The following is a 22,086-nucleotide window of genomic DNA, read 5'->3' on the forward strand; positions in this document are numbered from 1 at the left end:
GTTTTGTTTTTCCACTTTGTATCTAAAGATGATGTTTTATGGATTGATGGCCTTTGCTACTATTGTCGTTTTTTCATTAGGGACCACGCGCAGAAGAAATGATGCGCAGCTCAATGGAACGTGGAAAATGGGTATTCTTCCAGAACTGCCACCTGGCGCCAAGCTGGATGCCCTCGTTGGAGAGACTTATTGAAACAATAGATCCTGAAAAGGTATGCGTCACAACATATTTTTACTATTTTTCTTACATTCTCAACCATTTCATATTTTGCCCAGAAATTAGCATCAGAAGGCAAGAGAAGTTGCACCACTCAGTAAATAAAGTATCACATTCTATTTTCTCCCTTGATTAGGGTCCTTCCTTGTATTTTCAGTGGCATCAACATCTTTTTGTAGAAAACCATTTTAGGTCTGAGTTTAGAGGGCAGCTATCTGCAAGACCTATTTATTGTTTACAGTAAGTACAGAGTGGGCTTTGGGTCACCCCACTTCAACAGTTGATTATTCAGATCAGCATCTTTTAGCCATTTGCTTGGGACATTGTCAATCTCATCTTTGATTAGCCAAAGGAGTATTTCTCTTTCACAATCATTCTAGTCACTGCTCAGTCTGTCTTTCTGGCTTCCATAGATTGTTTACATTATAATGCATTATGTACTATTAAACTTCTTAAACATACACTCAGCCATCACTCTTTTGTCTTATTCAATTCTCATACATGTTTTGTGTACAGAAAGCAATCTGGTGTTTTTTAGTGCAGCAGGCAATTATGAATGCTTTTGACATATTCAAGCCAGGTTTGCACTTAGTCTTGACCCTAATGTGCCTACTAATTGCTTTTGTTTATTGACATAGGAATGAACACTATACAAAAAAAAATACTTTTGGATTTGTTGTTTACCTCCAAACTTTCAAGCAAATGTTTGAATGAAAGTAGATAGCTGACCTACCTGACCCATGAGGTCTGTCGGTACGGCATCCTCAGCCATTCAAGAGCTAGGAAGCCAGCAGGGTGTGGTGGCTGGGTGTGTAGAGAGGCGTCCTTTATTGAAGGGTCCTCTTTGGGTCAAACCATCACCAAAACCACTACCAAGCATTGGCAAAATCATTAGGTCTGATTTAATTGTCCTATTATTTGGAGACACTACTGCTGTTTGCCTGTGTTTTCATGCGTTGTCACATTAAGTCCAAGATTAGTGCCTTTGCCAATGCTTGTGTAGACCTATTCTCCTGTAGATACTTATCATACAATTTGACATATAAAACTTCATGTGATAAAACTAATTTGGCGGGGGTGGGGGTAGAATTGTTGTCATTAAAAAAGAATAACTATGGCAATGTTTCCCTTTCTATCATAAGGAGGAGGCAAACAAGGCTTTCACTTTCTGAAGTTAAAGATGAGCAGATACTGGGGGTTTCTTGAGTTTTGCTCAGAAGTTGGGTTCTTGCCGGGATAAGGGGCATAAAAGGTTTTCTTGAAGGAAAATGGGAAGAACAGTAAAATGATGAGGTCTCTATGCAATGCAGTTGATCACTGGGACACTAGACAGAGACTGCAGCACTCCTGTATTGGCAAAGGCTCATTTAACAGGTAGTAGGACCTCAATAGAATGCTTGACCCAACTGGACTTGCAGATCCCGAGGTGAGCTCTAGTTGTGTCTTTACCCCTGTGGTATAGTACCTCTTTATTCCCAGGTTGCAGCAGCAGGCTTCTTCCTACATGTTAGTTCCTAGCCCTATCTCCCCAGGTCCAATCTTTCCTCTATGCTGGTGCAGAGTTTCTTCAGGAATGGTGTAAATGTCAGGCAATGCTCTTTATTTCAGCAATGTGCCATAAAAGCAAATGAATACATTAAAAACACAAAATCAATACAAATAATAAAATGTTGTACTTATTCACTAAGGTTGATGTGAACAAGAATTAGAAGAAGCGACCAGCCATCATAATAGTACAATTAGTAGTTTAAAAGTTGATAAAACACTGTACAATAAGCCAGTTAAAGTATCAATGGACTCTCTTAAGCTCAGCAATCAATTACAGTCATGTAAAAAACAGCATAGTCATAAAAAAATGCAACAGTCTAAAAGTGCTTGGTTAATTGTCATAGTAAAGACCAAAGGGTTATTCATACTAGGTAATTTTAGCATTACAAAGGCTCAGCCTATACATCCCTTCCAATCGCTGATAACAGAATGTTTTTCCCTTGGTTACCACATAGCAAGTAGATGCCTTGAGACAGCAAATAACATGTTTTTTGCTAGTATCTGATTGTAATATTCTATAGGCCTTTAAGTGCTGCGTGGTTCCTATGTTCCTGCAGATTGGAATTAACCATTTGGCCCTAGCCTTACTATACTCTGGGCAAAATAAGAGAGTATGTACTACAGTTTCAGCACCAAGTCCACAGGACGGACATGCCTGCTCTACAGAACGTGCCCATTTACAGGTAAATGTGCACAATAGTAAGGACCTGTATCAAAATTGTACATAGAGCTTTCTCAACAAATTGGACTCAATTTCCTCAAGAAACTGCTCCGCTTTATAGTAATCCTTGACCTGTAAAAAGGAGCTTGTCAGGAACAGCTTGGATATTTCAAAATGGGCATGCCGGTTTGGCTGGTTTGGGCGGCCATACCTTCATGCGCACTTTCTAGACTCGCAGTCGTGGACTAGAAGTGTAAAATAAGAGGACAATATTGTCATTTATTTTTCTTCTGTGTGCTGACTTTTCACCAGTGGGGCAACGCTCCTCTGTCGTAGCAGAAGGTCCGCTCCTGCAGGGATCAACGGAGTTCTGACGGGAGCCTCAACAATTGCCTCAAAAATCAATTCTCTACCACTTCTAGAGTATTAGTGGCTTTACGTCCCCAGAGCTCCTCACCATGGAGAGTGGAGCACAACACTTGTACAAATCTGTGTTACCTGGGAGACTGATTTATAGAAAGACCACAGATGGACCTTCAGCAGCCCACCAATATGTTGATCCAGTTTAAACCATCATTTGGAAATATATGCCAGGCAATCCAGCCGCTCGTTCAGCGTGATCCTAAGTTATTAAAAAATGTGTACCTGTTCTAGCGACTTCCCATTGTGGGTGGGACTCGATCATGTTGTGCGGCATGGGTTGAATATCATGTATTTTGTTTTTTTCCACATTTATTTCTTGACCCCTCTCTGTGCAAAACATGCCTAATTCGTCCAGAATCTTTTGGATGCCCCATGGGTGACTTTGATTGGAGGGACTCGTCGTCCTCAATCATTAACACAGGTACCTTCATATTAGCTAGTCTGGGAGCATTGTTATCACACATGTTCAAGTTGGTGACCAGGTCATTAACCGCATCATTGCTATAGTATATTCCCGTGCTGCGCTGCAATTTTCAAAATCCCTTGTTATGTGACAAGGTCAACTCGTCAAACGCACAGCGCAGGTAACACCCATGACGAGTTGACCTTGTCACAAGCATCGAAGGGGTTAATATGCAGCGTGAAGAGTGTTAGGGCAAGGACACAGCCCTGCCTTACGCCTCTATTACCCGGGAATGGTTTGGTCACTTCTCCTAGCTGGCCACATCAGACCTGGGCAAAATTCTGTGCATGGAGCCTTTGTATGGCTATACGTAGGTAAGTTGGAATGCCCATATCAACCAACACCTACCACAAAACATTTCTGGGGACCAGATCGAATGCAGACAGATCTCAAATGTACACCATATAAATGTTACCACCTTCAAGAGCAACGGTTTTCAAATGTAATAACTGCAGCCTAAACACTTGATCAATAGTAGATGTGCAGGGGACTTAGCATATTATCAGCTTCCATCCACTCTTATAGTCTTTCTAAGATGACTAAATGTGCATCAGGAACAATATTCAGAGAACATTGGAAAATGTACACTAGGTTTCCTCAGAGCCACTGACATGTGCAATCGGACAACTGAACAGGTGGAGATGACTGCCATTCTCTCAGTGGAACCCCATAGTGTCACTCTACATGGATGACAACATTACACTATATTTGATAGACCCCGCACGGAATTTGAGTCCTGTAATATGCAAGTTCACACTGCTCAGGGCAGCCACAGGGGTTGAGAATAAATCTACAAACTTTCCCCTCACTGTGCCCAAAATGTTGGGCTTCCCACTAACCTGGCCGGCACACTCTGTTAAGTACCTTGAGGCTTGGACCCACCATGACAAAGACATCGTAATCAGGGTAAACCATGATTTCACTATGAACCGCATTGAGGAGCCGGTTTGTCATTGGGCATTGCTCCCACTTTCCCTGATGGGAAAGATCGCACTGCCCAAGTTACTTTAGCCGTCCCCATACTGTTGACTCAACATTTCCTCAAAATCCTCAAATCACATTGAGCACATTAGCCTGGGTGGGCAAATAGCCTAGGGTGCGATAGGAAACACTCACACTACCAAATGAGAGGATGCGGTTTCGCCTCCTGAACTTAAGCTTTACTACTTATGTGTGCAAGCTCACATGTCTATATTTCTGGCACAAATCTCCTCCGACCATGGAACACATAGCAATAGAACATGACAGCACTCACTCTAACCTGCTCGAGGCACTATTGGGACTAACCCCGAGATGCTGATGAGTAGATATCAATGCAAAACGAACAATTGATGGACAGAATGCCGAACAGTGTCATACATTCACCCCAGTACAGAGATCTGGGCCTATAGCCATCTTTTTTTGGCCACCATGCCATTCCAGTTTGGACCTAGCCCTATGCAAATCAGTCTTGACCCTGCACCCAATGGGAACAGTCCAGCCTGAACTGCCAGGCCAGGTCCTCCCTGGACTGGAAACAAGAATCCTAGGACCGTTATCGGGCTTTCAGCCCTCATCAGCCAGGATAGCTTGACTCCAGTGGCATGGAGAGCACGGGACCCATGTCTGGGCATACCCGTCCCACTCGGGGTGACAAATACAAAAAAGAACAATTGATGGACAAAATGCTGAACAATATCTTACTCCAGTATTGGAGCTTTCATAGATTCACATACCTGAATCATTCCCCGTTGTCGAGTCTCCGGTACATAAAAATGCAATGCCTAGCAGTATAGCCAACTAAAAAGAGGCCTAGGCCCATTTCCCTTTTGCAACCCATAACCTTTGTTATGTAAAAAAGGACCAAACTTTTCCCTTAGCCAATCAGAGCTCCTCACCCTCTAGAACACTCCTGAGAGACCCTTTTGCCCCTCAGATTTTCTACCGGCACGTTGTGCTAGGGAGTCTCCTTTGAGCTCTGCTCAAACTCTAGCTATTCAGCTTTTCAGTAACTTGATTTCTTTCTATTTCCTCTTGGATTTGAGAATATTGTGACCTATTCTCAACTACATTCTGTAGAATGTCTGGGAAAGAGAAGATGGGTCTATTTAGAGCCTGTGCTACCTGCTCTAAGAAGAGACTCTACACAGATGACCCACATGAAGACTGCATTTATTGTCTTTATCCGGACCACCAAGCCAAGGACTGCAATGTATGTCACACTTTCTCTAGCAAGACTCTTAGAGATCGTGAGGGACGCCTTTTGATATGGCTTCAGAAAATTAAGGCCAGAAAGGAGGTGGTCTCTAGTGATAGTGATCAGAAATCCTCCTCTACATCTAGGAGATCTAAAAAAAGATCAAGATCTCCTCAGGCTCACTCCTCAAGGGACCGTCCCGAGAAGGCCCTAAAAAAGACCACTCATGGGTCTTCAGGGCATAGTACTTCAAAATCTCCTCAGCCAAAAGAAAAGGAGAGCAAAGGACACACTTCTGGAGAGAAAGTTTCAAAGAGAGCCTCTTCTGAGCCTTCAAAGTCCCCACCTCTGGTCAAGGAATCCTTCAAGAAACCATCTTCTAGTACTCCTGAGGAGAAAAGCAAAAAAATCTATATCGTCAACGGGATCGTCGACGAGAGCGTTGGCGAAGAAATCATCGTCTACAGTGACGAAGACCGAGGTACAGAAATGGCCATTACCTGTTATGATGTCGAAGACTTCAGCGTCGACGGGAGCGTTGATGCCGGTAACATCGACAACGACATCTACGACGATGGCAGTGATGACAACGACCATGTCGACGACGGGATTGTCATCCACTGTGATGACGACGGGGTCGTCGACGATGGTTACTATGTCTTCGGCGAGGAATGGTTCTGGTGCAGTGTCAATGACGACAACAACATCGCCGACGGTAGTGTCGACGGCGATCTCATCGACGGGCTCGTCGACGAGAGAAACTCCAGAAAAACAAAGGAAAAAGATTATGCCAGCTGTGACTTCCCCGAGTAAGATTACTCCTCTGGTTCCATCACACCTATTGGAAGAGGAAGAGTCTGATGAAGAGGAGGATGAGGGGCTCTTTAGGTATGCCAGTAGTCCATCACAACTCCATGTGAAATGTCAAGAGGATGAGGATGAAGAGGGTTATGAAGAATATCACAGCCCCTCACAGCATCGTTACCAACAGGGTCTTCAGGAAGAGATAATCGCTATGCCATCCTCTATGATGATGGACTTACAGTTCATGTTAGCAGGTTTTAAGGAGAGGTTTCCTCCGTCAGTAGTCCCTAAGGAAGTTCCTCTTTCACGTCCCGATCTATTCCGGCTACTCCAGTCAGAAGCAGAGAATCGCTACTGGAAACTACTCCACAAACACCTCAAGTCCAACATCACCAGGATCCGGTTACCACGGACGATGAGGACCATGAAGAAGGGGAGCTAATGGAGCCCCACAAAGAATGGGGCAACTATCTAATCCCATCTCCGGCTCACCCACACAAGGGCCGGCGGATTCTCCACCAGTGGAAATTGGTGGATTCCACAACTTGATGGAGAGAGCTGCTAAAAGATTTCAGCTGCCAATGAAGACAACTCAGACAGAATGCTTCCTCTATGACTTTGAAGAGCCTTATCATCAATCAGTTAGATCCATACCAATCATCAGCCATGTATGTGAGGCTTGAAAGTGATGACGACTCCAGCGACGGTTACACCTGTGCTCGCTAGGTTGGACAAAAAGTATAAGGCACCCTCGGACGCACCAGCCTGTTTGCTGGGCCATCCTAAACCGGATTCTATAATTTCGCAGGCAGCGCAACAGAAATCAAAAAACCTGTCAGCGCCTATTTCTGCACCTCCGGACAGGAAGGGACATTGCAGGAAAAAGATTCTCCTCAATGTCAGCTCTTCTAGTCAGAGCAGCTAATGCCCTTGCCATCCTGGGCAGATATGACAGGCAGATGTGGTGCGACATGGCACCATATGTCGACCTCCTTCCAGAAGACAGCAAACAGGAAGCAAAGAAGGTTCTGCAAGAAGGTGGGAGGACTTCAGCTGAAGTCATCGACTGTGCGATTAACATCGCTACCACAGCCTTTCGCTCTCTAGGTGTCAGGATCCGAACAGATGCAAGTCAAAACAAGTCAGGGAGATCAAAATATCCTATGCTTTCTGGTCCATTCCCTACTCTATCATTGTGGAGTTGGCGTCAGCGAGTAGCTCAACTGAGGGCTGCTTAAGTTGGTTTGTTCCTGGTTGTGCCTTTATGTTCCGGCGGTCAGCGTTCTAGTTTCCAGCTGACTGTCGGCCATTTCGTGCGCTCGCTTTTCCAGCACTGCGCACTTCAGCTGTCATTTTCTGGCGGACGGACGTTCATTTCTGTGGTTTGTCCATTCCCCGCAAAATTCTGAGTTTTGACCCTACCAGTTAGTGCGGGATTACTGACCAACTAGAAACCCCCCTTTTCCGTCTTTTGAGACGTTCTGTCTCCTTGTATTCTGTGACGGATTCTGTATCCTGAGGTGCTCCTGCGCCTATTCATTTCCCCGTCTCTTCAGAGTCTGGAGTCGAGTCCGAGCCTGTATCCTGTTGCCCCAGTCAGAAGATCTTCACTCTTCTGTTTGAAGAGCGGAATCCTGAGGGTCGTCTTTTCGGAGAGCTTCCAGTATTTCGTCCTAACCACAAGTAGGAGGTTTCCGTTGTGTTCCATTTGAGAGTATAAGTCTGTTGAATCAACTCTAGAGACTATGGTATAAGACTGTAATTTTCGTGAAGCTATAGCCTTTACAGAGAAGTCCAGTGAGTCAATTACTAGTAAAGGTTTTGAACAGCACTGTCCTGGAGCTTCGTCTATAGCAAGAAGTGACTAACTTCTGTAACATTTGATAGTCGAGGGTTTTCTCATCTTCTCAGCCAACACTCGAGACAGCGTTCAACTGCTCAAGTAGATAGGGGTATTCAATTGTATGCATATAATTAATACTGCTGTGTACCACCTTGACTTCTTCGTCAACTAGAGGAGTAGCCCAGACACCGAACTGTTGTGCTTAAATATTCTTCAGCAATTGAGAGTAACTCTGGACAATCTAAGAGAGCAGCTAATTCCACACAAGCTTAAGGTAGGAGTTCAGTCCCGAGGGAGTTTAGTGCTAGAGAAGGCCAGTAGGTATAGGAACGGTATTAATGATGTTCTTAATGTTTTAGGTGTGACTTGCAGTACAGAAGAGTCAGAAGACACCTGTGTGGACGCCTCTCTTGTTTGTCTATCCACTTCCCCTTTCCCTCTCGTTCCTGGCCTCGGAGAGATCCGGGCCCAGGGAGGTGAGGGAGTTGGGAAATATTCGGCTGGGGTCCTCCCTTCAAGTCATCTGCTCCCACGGAGAACCGCAGGAATTCAGGTACACTTCTGACAGATTGAAGTGCCCTAAAATTCCTCCGTCTGGGCAAGATGACTGAAGGATTTGATGTGAAGGCGCTAGCGTCAATTTTGGAAGGGTTGCAGAAGCAGCTTAGCGAAACTAGAGAAGAAGTTAGGAAGTCTAATCAAGAGGCCAGTTATCTGCGACAAAGGTTAGATCAATTATCTGAAAGTCCCAGTCCTAACTTTGGGGGTCAAAAGACACCTGTTTTTGATTCTTCCCCCACCACTTCTTCTTCCCTTACCACCCAAGTAGTGCATGCTATGTCTCCCACCATTCCTTTGGCAGCTCCGGAAAGATTTCAGGGGGATCCAAATAAGGCCCAAATTTTCATGACGCAGTGCTTCCTGCATTTCCTTTGCAAGCCCATTTTGTTTAAGGAGGATCAGTCCAAACTGGCTTTCGTGCTCTCTTACCTGAGTGGTGATGCCGCAGCTTGGTCCATGCCTTTGGTTACATCGAATGATCCAGTTCTTTATAAGTTTGAAGACTTCAAGGCAGAATTTCTCAGAATTTTTGATCGAAGAACCATTTCACAAGCCACCGATAACAAATTATTGGATTTGAAACAGGGAAATAGAGAATTGGTGGCTTATCTAGCTCAGTTCAATAAACTGATTGTGGAAACCAACTGGCCATCCGAAAAGAGAGCTGCCATCTGTTATAGAGGTTTGAAAGATGAACTGAAAGATGGACTATCGCAAATTCCAAGGTGACCTACAGAACTGTCTGAACTTATTGACCTAGTGCTCCAAATTGACCAGCGCCTATCTGAACGAAGAAGTGAAAAACGAAAGGATTTAAAACCATTTTTTCCTCGTTTAGATCGGGCGAAATCTGAACCAGCTAAGAGTACCGAAGGAAGCGTTGGTGAAGAACCTATGCAGATTGGCACAGTTCGAGGACCTCTTTCCAAGGAAGAAAGAGAAAAACGTCAAATGGGAAAACTTTGCATGTATTGTGGTCAGCCCGGTCATTTCGTAAAAGATTGTACAAAAAGATCTAAATCCCGGCAATGGGTAAAAGACAGGCTCCACCAGTAGACGGAGTTGCTCTGGTGGGAGCTCCTTCTGAGTCAACTCCCAAACCTCAACATTTAGTGAACACTCTTTAGGTGGCAGCACCGCATTTGATAATTTCCTGTAAAATTTTCTTCGGAAAATTTTTTGAGAAGGAGGTTGCTATAATGTTGGATTCTGGTGCCACAGGAAATTTCTGTGATATTCGATTCGCAAAATCTTTGGGAATCCAATTCGAGAAGAAACCCAGACCCGAGTCCGTTCGAGCAGTGGATGGCACCAATTTATCTTCTGGTCCAATTATCTTTGATACTGAGTCAATTTTGGTACAAGTTCCTGGAGAACATCGGAGCTATATTAGTTTCAATTTAATTGATGCCCCTCAATTTCAGATGATACTGGGATTGCCCTGGTTAACGGATCACAATCCCCAAATAGATTGGACTAAACGTACAGTGGAAATGAATTCAACCTTTTGTAAAGAGCATTGCTTTCATGAGCGGGCAGAAGAGGCACAGGCCACCTTGTCTTCCAGTTTGGCAGAGCAAGTTCAGATGATTTGCGCTGTAGAAGTTCCAGAGATTCCACAAGAATATCGAGATTTAGCTGAAGTGTTTAGTGAACAAGAAGCCAAGAAACTACCTCCTCACAGGGATTATGATTGCCGAATAGAATTGGAGCCAGGAGCAACCTTGCCTTGTAGCCGGATCTACGCCCTATCGGAACCAGAGAATCAGCATCTGAAAGATTACATAGAGCAAAACTTGGCTAGTGGTTTCATTCGACCCTCTCAGTCACCAGTGTCTTCCCCTCTCTTCTTCATTCCGAAGAAGGACGGATCTTTGCGGCCTTGCATAGATTATAGGGCCCTGAATCCGGTGACCAAGAAAAACCGCTATCCGTTGCCTCTAATCTCTGAACTATTAGATCAAGTGGAAGATGCTTGCATTTACACCAAACTCGATCTAAGAGGTGCGTATCATCTTGTGCGCATGGCCGAGGGTGAGGAATGGAAGACAGCCTTTCGAACGCGGCTGGGGTTATTTGAATATCAAGTCATGCCATTTGGACTATGCAACGCCCCAGCTGCCTTTCAGCATTTTGTCAACGATGTCCTTCGAGAATTTTTGGACCGTTTTGCTGTGGTCTACATCAATGATATTCTCATTTTTTCGAACAGTCTGGAGGAGCATGTGGCTCATGTTCGAGTGATCTTGGAGCGCTTGCTGGAACATCAACTGTTCGTTAAATTGGAGAAATGTGTTTTCCATTCTTCTAAGGTGGAATTTTTGGGATTTATTTTGTCTCCAAAGGGAGTTTATATGGATGATTCCAAACTACAAGCGATTAGGTCTTGGCCTGCTCCTAGATCGGTGAAAGAAGTACAAAGCTTTTTGGGATTCGCCAATTTTTATCGAAGGTTCATCCAGAATTTCTCGGAGAAGGTTAGTCCCATCACTCGGCTTTTGAAGAAGAATGAGCGATTTGTTTGGAGACAAGAATCTGAAGACGCCTTCCAAACCTTAAAGGAAGCCTTCGTATCCGCGCCTGTTCTTCAACACCCGGATTTGAAAGAACCCTTCTTCATTGAAGCAGATGCATCCAATCTAGCCATAGAAGGAATCCTTTCTCAACGCATAAGCAGACTGGCCAGTTACATCCCGTGGCTTATCATTCTCGGAAATTGTCTTCGGCTGAAATCAATTATTCCATTGCCAACAAGGAATTGTTGGCAGTAAAAGATGCCTTTCAGGTCTGGAGACATTATTTGCTGGGTGCTAGACATGTGATTACAGTTTTTACCGACCATCGAAATCTGCAATTTTTGAAATCTGCCCGTACCCTCACACCTCGCCAGTTGCGGTGGTCTCTTTTCTTCGCAGATTATGATTTTGTGTTGACCTACAAACCTGGATCTGCGAATGGGAAAGCTGACGCCTTGTCTCGGCTCAGCTCTGAAGGTGAGGTTGAGGAGGTACAAAAAGGGTATATCATCCCTCAAGAAAAGGTAGCGGCGACAGTTGTGGAGGATGAACTGGGACATCGAATCAGAGAGGAATTTCGTGGTGAACAATACCGCAACTGGTTGGAAGAAGGTCCGGATCGTGAAGTTAGAGATCAGACGCCGTATCTTCAAGGAAAGATGTTCGTGCCTGGCGAGAAATTGCAGAAGGAAGTTATTCAGCTTTTTCATGATCATCCAATGGCTGGACACAAGGGAAGCATTAAGACTTTGGAACTGGTGAAGAGAAATTATTCTTGGCCTGGAATGGAAACTCAGGTGAGACAGCACGTAGCCACTTGCGAGCAGTGTGTTAAAGGGAAAAGTTCTAGACAGTCTCCACAGGGCCTTCTCATGCCTTTGCCCTTGGCACCGTCCCCTTGGCACACCATTTCCATGGATTTCATCGTAGAATTGCCATCTAGTCAAGGTTATTCAGTGATTTGGGTGGTGGTAGTTCAATTCTCAAAAATGAGTCACTTTGTCCCTTTAAAGTCCTTACCCACTGCTCCACAATTGGCCACCTTGTTTGTACAGCATATTGTCAGGTTACATGGGATTCCTAAGGTGGTTATTTCAGATCGGGGCTCCCAGTTCATTTCTAGATTTTGGAGGTCCTTTCTGAAAGGGTTGGGGGTGGACTCGCGTCTGTCCACCAGTTTCCATCCTGAGACAGATGGGCAGACGGAGAGAGTGAACCAAGACTTAGAGCAGTATCTCCGTCTGTATTTGATGGATCAGGAAGGAGAGTGGCCTTCCTACTTGAGCACAGCGGAGTTCTCTTATAATAATTCAGTACATTCAGCAACAGGTTACACCCCATTCTTTCTGAACTCTGGAAGACATCCCAACATGTTGGTTGGCAAAGAAGAACTTGAGGTCCCAGCCGCTGAGGAGGTGATTCAGAACTTGCAGAAAACTTATCAGTCTGCTTCTCTCAATCTCTCCAAGGCAAAATCTGGATATAAGAAACAAGCTGATAAAAAACGGAGGGAAAGTCCAATTTTTAAGGCTGGGGATTTGGTTTGGATATCTACCCGTCATATGAAGCTAGTGGGTAATCGAAAGTTTCAACCTAGGTATGTAGGCCCATTCCCAGTAGAGCGCATGGTTAATCCAGTTAGTGTAAGAATAGCACTTCCTAAGTCTATGAAAATCCATCCTACCTTCCATGTATCCTTGATCAAGCAAAACCCACCGAATTTGAGATGTGATTCGCCTCCTTCGGCAGTTGAAGTAGAGTCAGCAGAAGAGTTTGAGGTAAAAAGAATACTGGACTCCAAGTTGAGACGGAACAGACTGTACTACTTAGTTGATTGGAAGGGTTTTGGCCCAGAGGACCGCTCTTGGGAGCCTAGTTCTGATGTTCACGCTCCCTGATTGGTGGCAGAATTCCATAAGACCCATCCGCAGAAGCCTAGAGAGGGGGCTTTAGTGGGGGGTACTGTCAGGATCCGAACAGATGCAAGTCAAAACAAGTCAGGGAGATCAAAATATCCTATGCTTTCTGGTCCGTTCCCTACTCTATCATTGTGGAGTTGGCGTCAGCGAGCAGCTCAACTGAGGGCTGCTTAAGTTGGTTGGTTCCTGGTTGTGCCTTTATGTTCCGGCGGTCAGCGTTCTAGTTTCCAGCTGACTGTCGGCCATTTCGTGCGCTCGCTTTTCCAGCACTGCGCACTTGAACTGTCATTTTCTGGCGGACGGACGTTCATTTCTGTGGTTTGTCCATTCCCCGCAAAATTCTGAGTTTCGACCCTACCAGTTAGTGCGGGATTACTGACCAACTAGAAACCCCCCTTTTCCGTCTTTTTTGACGTTCTGTCTCCTTGTATTCTGTGACGGATTCTGTATCCTGAGGTGCTCCTGCGCCTATTCATTTCCCCGTCTCTTCAGAGTCTGGAGTCGAGTCCGAGCCTGTATCCTGTTGCCCCAGTCAGAAGATCTTCACTCTTCTGTTTGAAGAGCGGAATCCTGAGGGGCGTCTTTTCGGAGAGCTTCCAGTATTTTGTCCTAACCACAAGTAGGAGGTTTCCGTTGTGTTCCATTTGAGAGTATAAGTCTGTTGAATCAACTCTAGAGACTATGGTATAAGACTGTAATTTTTGTGAAGCTATAGCCTTTACAGAGAAGTCCAGTGAGTCAATTACTAGTAAAGGTTTTGAACAGCACTGTCCTGGAGCTTCGTCTATAGCAAAAAGTGACTAACTTCTAGAACATTTGATAGTCGAGGGTTTTCTCATCTTCTCAGCCAACACTCAAGACAGCGTTCAACTGCTCAAGTAGATAGGGGTATTCAATTGTATGCATATAATTAATACTGCTGTGTACCACCTTGTCTTCTTCGTCAACTAGAGGAGTAGCCCAGACACCGAACTGTTGTGCTTAAATATTCTTCAGCAATTGAGAGTAACTCTGGACAATCTAAGAGAGCAGCTAATTCCACACAAGCTTAAGGTAGGAGTTCAGTCCCGAGGGAGTTTAGTGCTAGAGAAGGCCAGTAGTTATAGGAACGGTATTAATGATGTTCTTAATGTTTTAGGTGTGACTTGCAGTACAGAAGAGTCAGAAGACACCTGTGTGGACGCCTCTCTTGTTTGTCTATCCACTTCCCCTTTCCCTCTTGTTCCTGGCCTCGGAGGGATCCGGGCCCAGGGAGGTGAGGGAGTTGGGAAATATTCGGCTGGGGTCCTCCCTTCAAGTCATCTGCTCCCACGGAGAACCGCAGGAATTCAGGTACACTTCTGACACTAGGAGGGGTGGGCAGTTTTACGGTGCCAGTGTTGGCTGAGGGACACTGCCTTTAGACCGGAGGTCTAAAGTAAGATTCTGGATCTACCATTTGATGGGGAGGATTTGTTTTGACGCCTGGTGGATGAAACCCTTCAAGGTATTAAGAAGGACACGGATACGGCAAAGGCCTTGGGTACGTTGCAATATCGGAAGGTGCCCTTTTGAGGTGCCCGAGGGAGAGGATAACCATCTTATAGAGGTGGATACCAACAAGGGAGATACACCTCTTATTCTTCCTCATCACAGCAATACCGACAGCAATACGGATAGAGACAGATGGAAGCTATTGTAAATCCGCTCCCAGAGGACGAGGAGGTCGTTCAAGTAAAGACAGCAATAAAAGGCAATGACAACCTTCGGTGTCCGACCTCTTATACTCCTACCCCTCCAAATGTTCCCCTGGGTGGAAGAGTAACTGTCGGAGGGATTGTCGGAAGCAGAAGCGAGGAGGCTGTGTGGGGTGAAAAGTGAGGCTTTATTTGGGAATAAAGGAGTACAGGTAGGAATGGTATCAAGGTACAGCTGAAAGCGGAGGGCGCAATTGATAGTTCAGGCGGAATTCTCCGGATGCAGGGGTCCTTGTATAGGTGTCAGGTGGTCTTCTACTGGTCCAGGAAACCTATCACGGGTTTCCGCTGTCTGTTCTTTCGCCGGAAACCTATTACAGGTTTCTAGGGGTCACCTGGTTCCAGGAGTACCTCAAACTGAAAGAGAGTGGCATAAGAGTCTGTACTTTGTAAGGTCGGAACACCGTCACCATAACCAAGGGAGTGCGGAAGGGATTGACTAGGTGAACCTGCCTATTGGACAGTAGGTCAAGATTAGGAAGGGGGGTAGAAGGGGGTACGGTGTCGTTCTAATCTCCTCAAAGGAAAGGGGTAAGAGATGGTCAGATTTATCAGGCTAATGGTACTCAGCGCGCATCGCGTGAATCAGATAACCAGTCAGAGGCAAGTGGAACGAATCTGAGTACTCTATTGGTGTTTGGGCGTATCAGAGAATAGGAGTGAGGCAAGAGGGAGGCAGGCTAGCAAGTGCCACAAATAACACAAGACCCACCCTTCCCCTCTCTAACAACACCCCACCCCTTCCCTAAGCCCTTGTCCCGTCACGTAACGCTAGTAGCCACAACTCTCCGGAGTTGTGGCCGCTTGTGCGTCCTCTGGGCTCCACCAATCTTCCGTCCAGGTGTCCTCGTCTTCCTCGGGCTCGGCGTATTTTCCGATGTCGGTGTCTTCCCTCGGCAGCTCCAGCATCTTCTCGGCGTCTTCTTTCGGGGTCTTCTCCGTCGACGACGCCAATAGGCTTCCACCTTTCTTTTCTAGCGGTGGACGCGTTATCCTGCAGTCGTCCGATTGGTTGGCTAATGCGTCGGCTCTGCCTACCCTCGACTGTTGTGCTTCCGGGTAACATTGTGAAGGCTGTGGGAGGAGGGCAGAGTTGCGGGTTAGCGAGGTCGCTCCACCTTTATCGACCTCATACTGGTAAGGTGTCCAGGGTGTTTCCTTGGGGCTACGTATAGCGTTACGAACATGATGAGGGTCCCCCTCACATCCCCCTTCCCTAGCATTCTTGTCTACAAGAAAAGGCTCATAGGGATATCGGGACATGAAGTAAGCATTTGCATGGTCTTTCCCTTTCCTATGCTGCACAGTGAATCTAAAGGGTTGTAAGGCAAGGAACCACCTTAAGATCCTTTGATTTTGTCCTTTATTTCGCGAAAGCCATTCAAGGGGTGCATGGCCCATATACAGCAGGAACTCTCTGCCATCCATGTAATATCTGAGGGCTTCTACAGCCCATTTATTGGCTAGGGCCTCCTTTTCAATAACAGCATACTTGGTTTCTCAAGGAAAAAGTTTCCTGCTGATGAAGAGGACGGGATGTTCTTTTCCATCATCCCCCTCCTGTGACAATACAGCGCCAATGCCATGGTCTGAGGCATCTGTCTGTAATAGAAAGGTTCTTTTATAGTCAGGGTTAGTAAGAACTGGTTGAGAGGTAATGGCTCGTTTTAATCGTTGAAATGCAGCCAATTCCACCGTTGAGGGATTCTTCAGGTTCTTCTCAACCTGACTTGTCTTTCTTAACAGATCAGTTAAGGGGCTGGCAATCTCAGAAAAATGTGTAATGAACCTTCTGTAATAGCCTAGCAGGCCTAAAAAGGCTCGAAGATCCTTTTTACTTTTAGGAAAGAGAAATTGGGCTATCGTGGCCACTTTTTCTTCCTGTGGTCTCATACAGGAGAAACCCCAGGTACTTTACAGTCTTGGAAACTAAATGGCTTTTGGCGGGATTGATAGTAAGACCTGCATTGTGTAAAGTCCGAATAACGTGGGACAAGTGGTACAGATGTTCCTTCCACGAGTTACTGTAAATGATGATATCATCTAAATATGCAGCAGCATACTGCTGATGGGGTTGTAGGATTATGTTCATTACCCTTTGGAAGGTCGCCGGGGCCCCATGTAGGCCGAAACGCAGGACCTTAAAGTGATATAATTCTTTGGGTGTGTAAAAGGCAGTCTTTTCCCTATCCTGAGGTCTTAAGGGAACTTGTCAGTACCCTTTACATAAGTCAAGGGTACTGACATACTGGGCCTTACCAAGTTTTTCTACCATCTCGTCGACTCTAGGGAGGGGATCGTTATCAAACTGGGATTATTTATTCACCTCCCTAAAGTCGATACAGAAACGTATAGACCCATCGGGTTTGGGCACTAGTACCACCGGAGAGCACCATTCGCTATTGGACGGTTCTATAATGTCCATCCGCAGCATTTGCTGTATTTCTTCTTCGATGGCTGCCCTCCGGGCTTCAGGAACACGGTATGGTTTCAACCGTACTGTTTGCCTGGGTGGGGTATGGATCTCCTGTTCTACCAGGGTGGTTCTACCCGGCGATAAGGAAAATACATCTTGTAATGGGGCTAGGGTTTCTCTTAATTCTTCCTTTAGGTCATCAGAAATATCCGGGTTTATGCTTTGTTCTTTCAGGGCCACAGGTTGTTGAGACATCAGTACAGGAGTAGGTCCCTCCCATTTTTTTTAACAAGTTTATATGAACAATTTGGGAGTTTTTATTCTGGGAATCCATTTCTAGTTTATAGGTAACAGGAGTGACTTTTTCTATCACTAAAAAGGGACCCTGCCACTGGCTAAGTAATTTATGTTCTGAAGAATGGCGTAACAACAGGACCTGTTCCCCAACTTCCTGAGAGCGTTCTTTGGTTGCTTTGTCATACTGCTTTTTCTGTGCAGTTTGAGACTGTTCCAAATGAGTGCGTACAATGTCTTGTACCTGATTCATTTGAGACTTAAGACTAGCTACGTAGTCTAATAAGGGTTTGGAGGTATCTGTTTCCTCTTCCCACTCCTCCCTGGCCATATCCATAAGAGTGCGGGGAGGTCTACCATATAGTAGTTCAAATGGAGAGTATCCTAAGCTTTTTTGTTGGTGGCATCTGATAGCAAAAAGAGCCAGGGGAAACATATCCTCCCACTTGCGAGCTTCTAGGTTTAGCAACTTTTTTAAGGTGGTCTTTAGGGTGGAATTTCAATGTTCCACCAACCCATCAGTTTAGGGATGGTAGGCTGCAGTGCGGATTTGTTTAATATGCAACTGTTGACATAATTCTTTCATGAGCCGGGAGGTAAATGGGGTGCCCTGGTCAGTCAATATTTCTTTTGGAAACCCCACCCGGGTAAAGATGTTAATCATGGCTTTGGCCACTTGTGTGGTGTTAGGTTGTCTCAAAGCTACAGCTTCAGAAAACCTTGTGGCGTAATCCACTAGTACTAGTACATACCGACACCCACTATGAGAGGAAAGTAGGGGTCCTATAATATCCATACCAACCTGTGAGAATTGTACATCTATCACGGGGAGGGGTCTCAGGGGGACTCGGGGAGGAAGTGTCTGACTGGTTTTTTGACATACCACACACTCTTTACAGTATTTCCTCACTTGGTGATAGATTCCTGGCCAATAGAACCCTCTCAAAATGGCTTTCTCTGTTTTCTCGCCTCCAAAGTGTCCCCCTAACAGATGACTATGGGCTAAATACAGTACTTTCTCCTGAAAAGACACCGGCACTAACAGTTGTGAAGGTTGTGTCTTGTCAGCCTTTCTATATAACAGCCCTTTGTTTAAAAAAAACTGTGGACCTATTTGAAGGGGGTCTTCCTGTTCGTTGGCTTGTTTCCAAGCTTCTTGTAGAGTACTGTCCTCCCTTTGGGCAGGCCGAAAACTCCTGTCGTGTTCCCACAGAGAGAGTTCTGGATTTGCCAACAGGACTGGCTTCCCTCTTTGTTTTTCCTGTCTTCGTTGTCGTCTGCTTTTCCTGTTTTTACCCGGTTCCCTTTCAGTATGGGGTTCAGAGAAAAAAGGAGCCTCTTCCCTCCACTCAGTGACATCTTCTCCCTCCCCAGTTAATAGTTGATTGAATTGAGGGTAATCTGTCCCCAGAATCATGGGTTTGGGCAACTGAGGAAGGAGGCCAACTCTCATTTTAATGGGATTCTGGTTGGGCCGATGCTGTATGTCCAGATCCGTCAGGGGATATAGCTTGTTGTCACCGTGAATACACTGAATATTCACCACTCCTGTAGGATGAGAGGCTGTACCAGGAACTAATTGGGGTCTTATCATTGTATGCTTGCTTCCTGTATCTACTAAAGCCTCTCTGGGTTCCCCATTGACAGCGATTGTACGGTGAAAGAACCAGGACTCATTCTTGGGTCCACTGTATAGAACCCTGGTATAGCCGACCTCCATTGGTTCTTCATTCTGGGGACATACCCTTGCGATATGTCCAAAACCCCCACAGTGGTAACACTGGCGTCCTAAGGGGGCCGTAGGCCGAGGGGTAACTGGAAGGGGTTGTGGTACTAGGGTTACCGTTTATGGTTTCTTGGGGAACAAAGAGGACAGAGGGGGTCTAACTGGGGGATGGCTAGAGGGTTTCCATGTGCCTTCGTCCTTCCCTTTTTGGAGTTCTTGTGCCCTGAAGTAGGCAGAGGCGACCTCTACAGCTCTTTCTAGATTCAAATCGGTGTGTTGTCGAACCCATCTTTGAATGGGGGGGGTGTAAGGAAGTGAGGAATTGTTCCAAATATATCTTCTCTAGGATAGCTTCTTTCGTAGCGACCAATGGCTTTAACCACCGATCAGCAGTGTCTTTTATGCGGTAACAGAGGGCTCTAGGGTTCTCTTGTGGACCTTCCTTAATATGTCTCTGCCGCATTCTATAGGTTTCTTCGTCTATGCCCATTTTCTCTAGGACACAATGTTTAATGTCAGGATAGGGCGTTGTTCCTAGGGGATTTGCTGCTTGGTAAGCAGCCTGAAGATCCCCACTCAAGAGAGGACTGAGATACTGTCCCCATCTGTCCTCTGGCCACTGGGCAGCACGAGCCATTCTTTCGAAGTTTGAAAGAAAAAAATCGGGATCTTTACCGGGTACATACTTTTGTACTACTACTGAGGGAGGAGCAGTATATCCTCAAGGTTGCCCTAATGTCTCTGCCAGCTTCCCTATTGCCGCTTCTCGAGACTGGCTTTGTCCCATGATAGTCTTGTGCAACTCTCCTCTATCGGTTTCTGCAGTCTATAAGAATTGGGCCATTATCTTCTCTAATCGTTCCTGCCCTTCAGCCATTTTCTTAATTACAGCCTCCATAGCTTCCAATCCCACTTCTGACACCAAATGTCGGAGGAATGGTCGGAAGCAGAAGCGAGGAGGCGGTATGGGGTGAATAGTGAGGCTTTATTTGGGATTAAAGGAGTACAGGTAGGAATGGTATCAAGATACAGCTGAAAGCGGAGGGCGCAATTGATAGTTCTGGCGGAATTCTCCGGATGCAGGGGTCCTTGTATAGGTGTCAGATGGTCTTCTACTGGTCCAGGAAACCTATCACGGGTTTCCGCTGTTTGTTCGTTCGCCGGAAACCTATTATGGGTTTCTAGGGGTCACCCGGTTCCAGGAGTACCTCAAACAGAAAGAGAGTGGCATAAGAGTCTGTACTTTGTAAAGTCCGAACATTGTCACCATAACCAAGGGAGTGCGGAAGGGATTGACTAGGTGAACCTGCCTATTGGACAGTAGGTCAAGGCTAGGAAGGGGGTAGAAGGGGGTACGGTGTCGTTCTAATCTCCTCAAAGTAAAGGGGTAAGAGATGGTCAGATTTATCAGTCTAATGGTACTCAGCGTGCATCGTGTGAATCAGATAACAAGTCACAGGCAAGTGGAACGAATCTGAGTACTCTATTAGTGTTTGGGCGCATCAGAGAATAGGAGTGAGGCAAGAGGGAGGCAGGCTAGCAAGTGCCACAAATAACACAAGACCCACCCTTCCCCTCTCTAACAACACCCCACCCCTTCCCTAAGCCCTTGTCCTGTCACGTACCGCTAGTAGCCACAACTCTCCTGAGTTGTGGCGGCTCGTGCGTCTTCTGGGCTCCACAAATCTTCCGTCCAGGTGTCCTCGTCTTCCTCGGGCTCTGCGTCTTTTCCGATGTCGGCGTCTTCCCGCGGCAGCTCCAGCTTCTTCTCGGCGTCTTCTTCCGGGGTCTTCTCCGTCGACGACACCAATAGGCTTCCACCTTTCTTTTCTAGCGGTGGACGCGTTATCCTGCAGTCCTCTGATTGGTTGGCTAATGCGTCGGCTCTGCCTACCCTCGACTGTTGTGCTTCCGGGTAACATTGCGAAGGCTGTGGGAGGAGGACAGAGTTGCGTATTAGCGAGGTCGCTCCACCTTCATCGACCTCATACTGGTAAGGTGGCCAGGGTGTTTCCTTGGGGCTACGTATAGCGTTATGAACATGATGGGGGTCCCCCTCACAGTAACTTACTATTTACACCAGTGGCGGAGAATAAAATCAGACAAATGGGTCCTCCACATAATAAGGTTTGGACATACTATAGAATTTCTACAATTCCCTCCTCCCACACCACCTACGTATCAAGAAGTTAAACATCTATCTCAAATGCGTCGGGAGATTCAGGCAATGCTCCGAAATGGAGCAATAGAACCGGTACCGGACACCCAAAGAGGGAAAAGATTTTATTCCCGTTTCTTCTTGATCGGAAAGAATGCTCTCCAGTGGTGTCCGATTCTGGACCTAAGGTCTCTAAATGCCTATCTCAAAAAACAGTCATTCAGGATGGTGACCCTCCAGGATATTCTGCTACTCTTAAACCCAGGAGATCAAATGACCTCCCTAGATTTACAGGATGCATATTTTCATATCCCCATTCATCCTTCCGACAGAAAGTACCTTTGTTCTACAGTGAGCGGGGACCATTACCAATTCAGAGTGCTGCCGTTCGGCCTCAAGTCTGCCCGAGAGTTTTTACAAAATGTCTGGCGCCAGTGGCAGCTTATCTTCGAAGACAAAAAACCAAATATTCCCATACCTGGACGTTTGGTTGATAAAGGCACCATCGGAGAAGGTGGCTCAAACTTCAACCTCCGCATGCATGCAGTTGTTTGCAGATCTGGGTCTGACTTTAAATGTAGAAAAATTGTCTCTTCAACCATCCAGAATGATCACGTTTTTGGGT

General features: G+C 45.9%; 1 protein-coding gene across 1 annotated transcript in view; it reads left to right on the plus strand.

Annotated features, from left to right (window-relative positions):
- The window catches only part of LOC147668342 (dynein axonemal heavy chain 1-like), a gene marked incomplete at its 5' end in the record, with an annotated part of 387,636 nt that overhangs the window by 168,569 nt on the left and 196,981 nt on the right, over positions 1-22,086 (plus strand). The window contains one exon of the mRNA XM_086948583.1: positions 81-212. Coding sequence (XP_086804709.1) covers positions 81-212 — 132 coding nt within the window. The remainder of the gene's footprint in view (positions 1-80; positions 213-22,086) is intronic.

This window comes from Lissotriton vulgaris, unplaced genomic scaffold (genome assembly GCF_964263255.1).
Source record: "Lissotriton vulgaris unplaced genomic scaffold, aLisVul1.2 SCAFFOLD_719, whole genome shotgun sequence".
Taxonomy (NCBI): Eukaryota; Metazoa; Chordata; class Amphibia; order Caudata; family Salamandridae; genus Lissotriton; species Lissotriton vulgaris.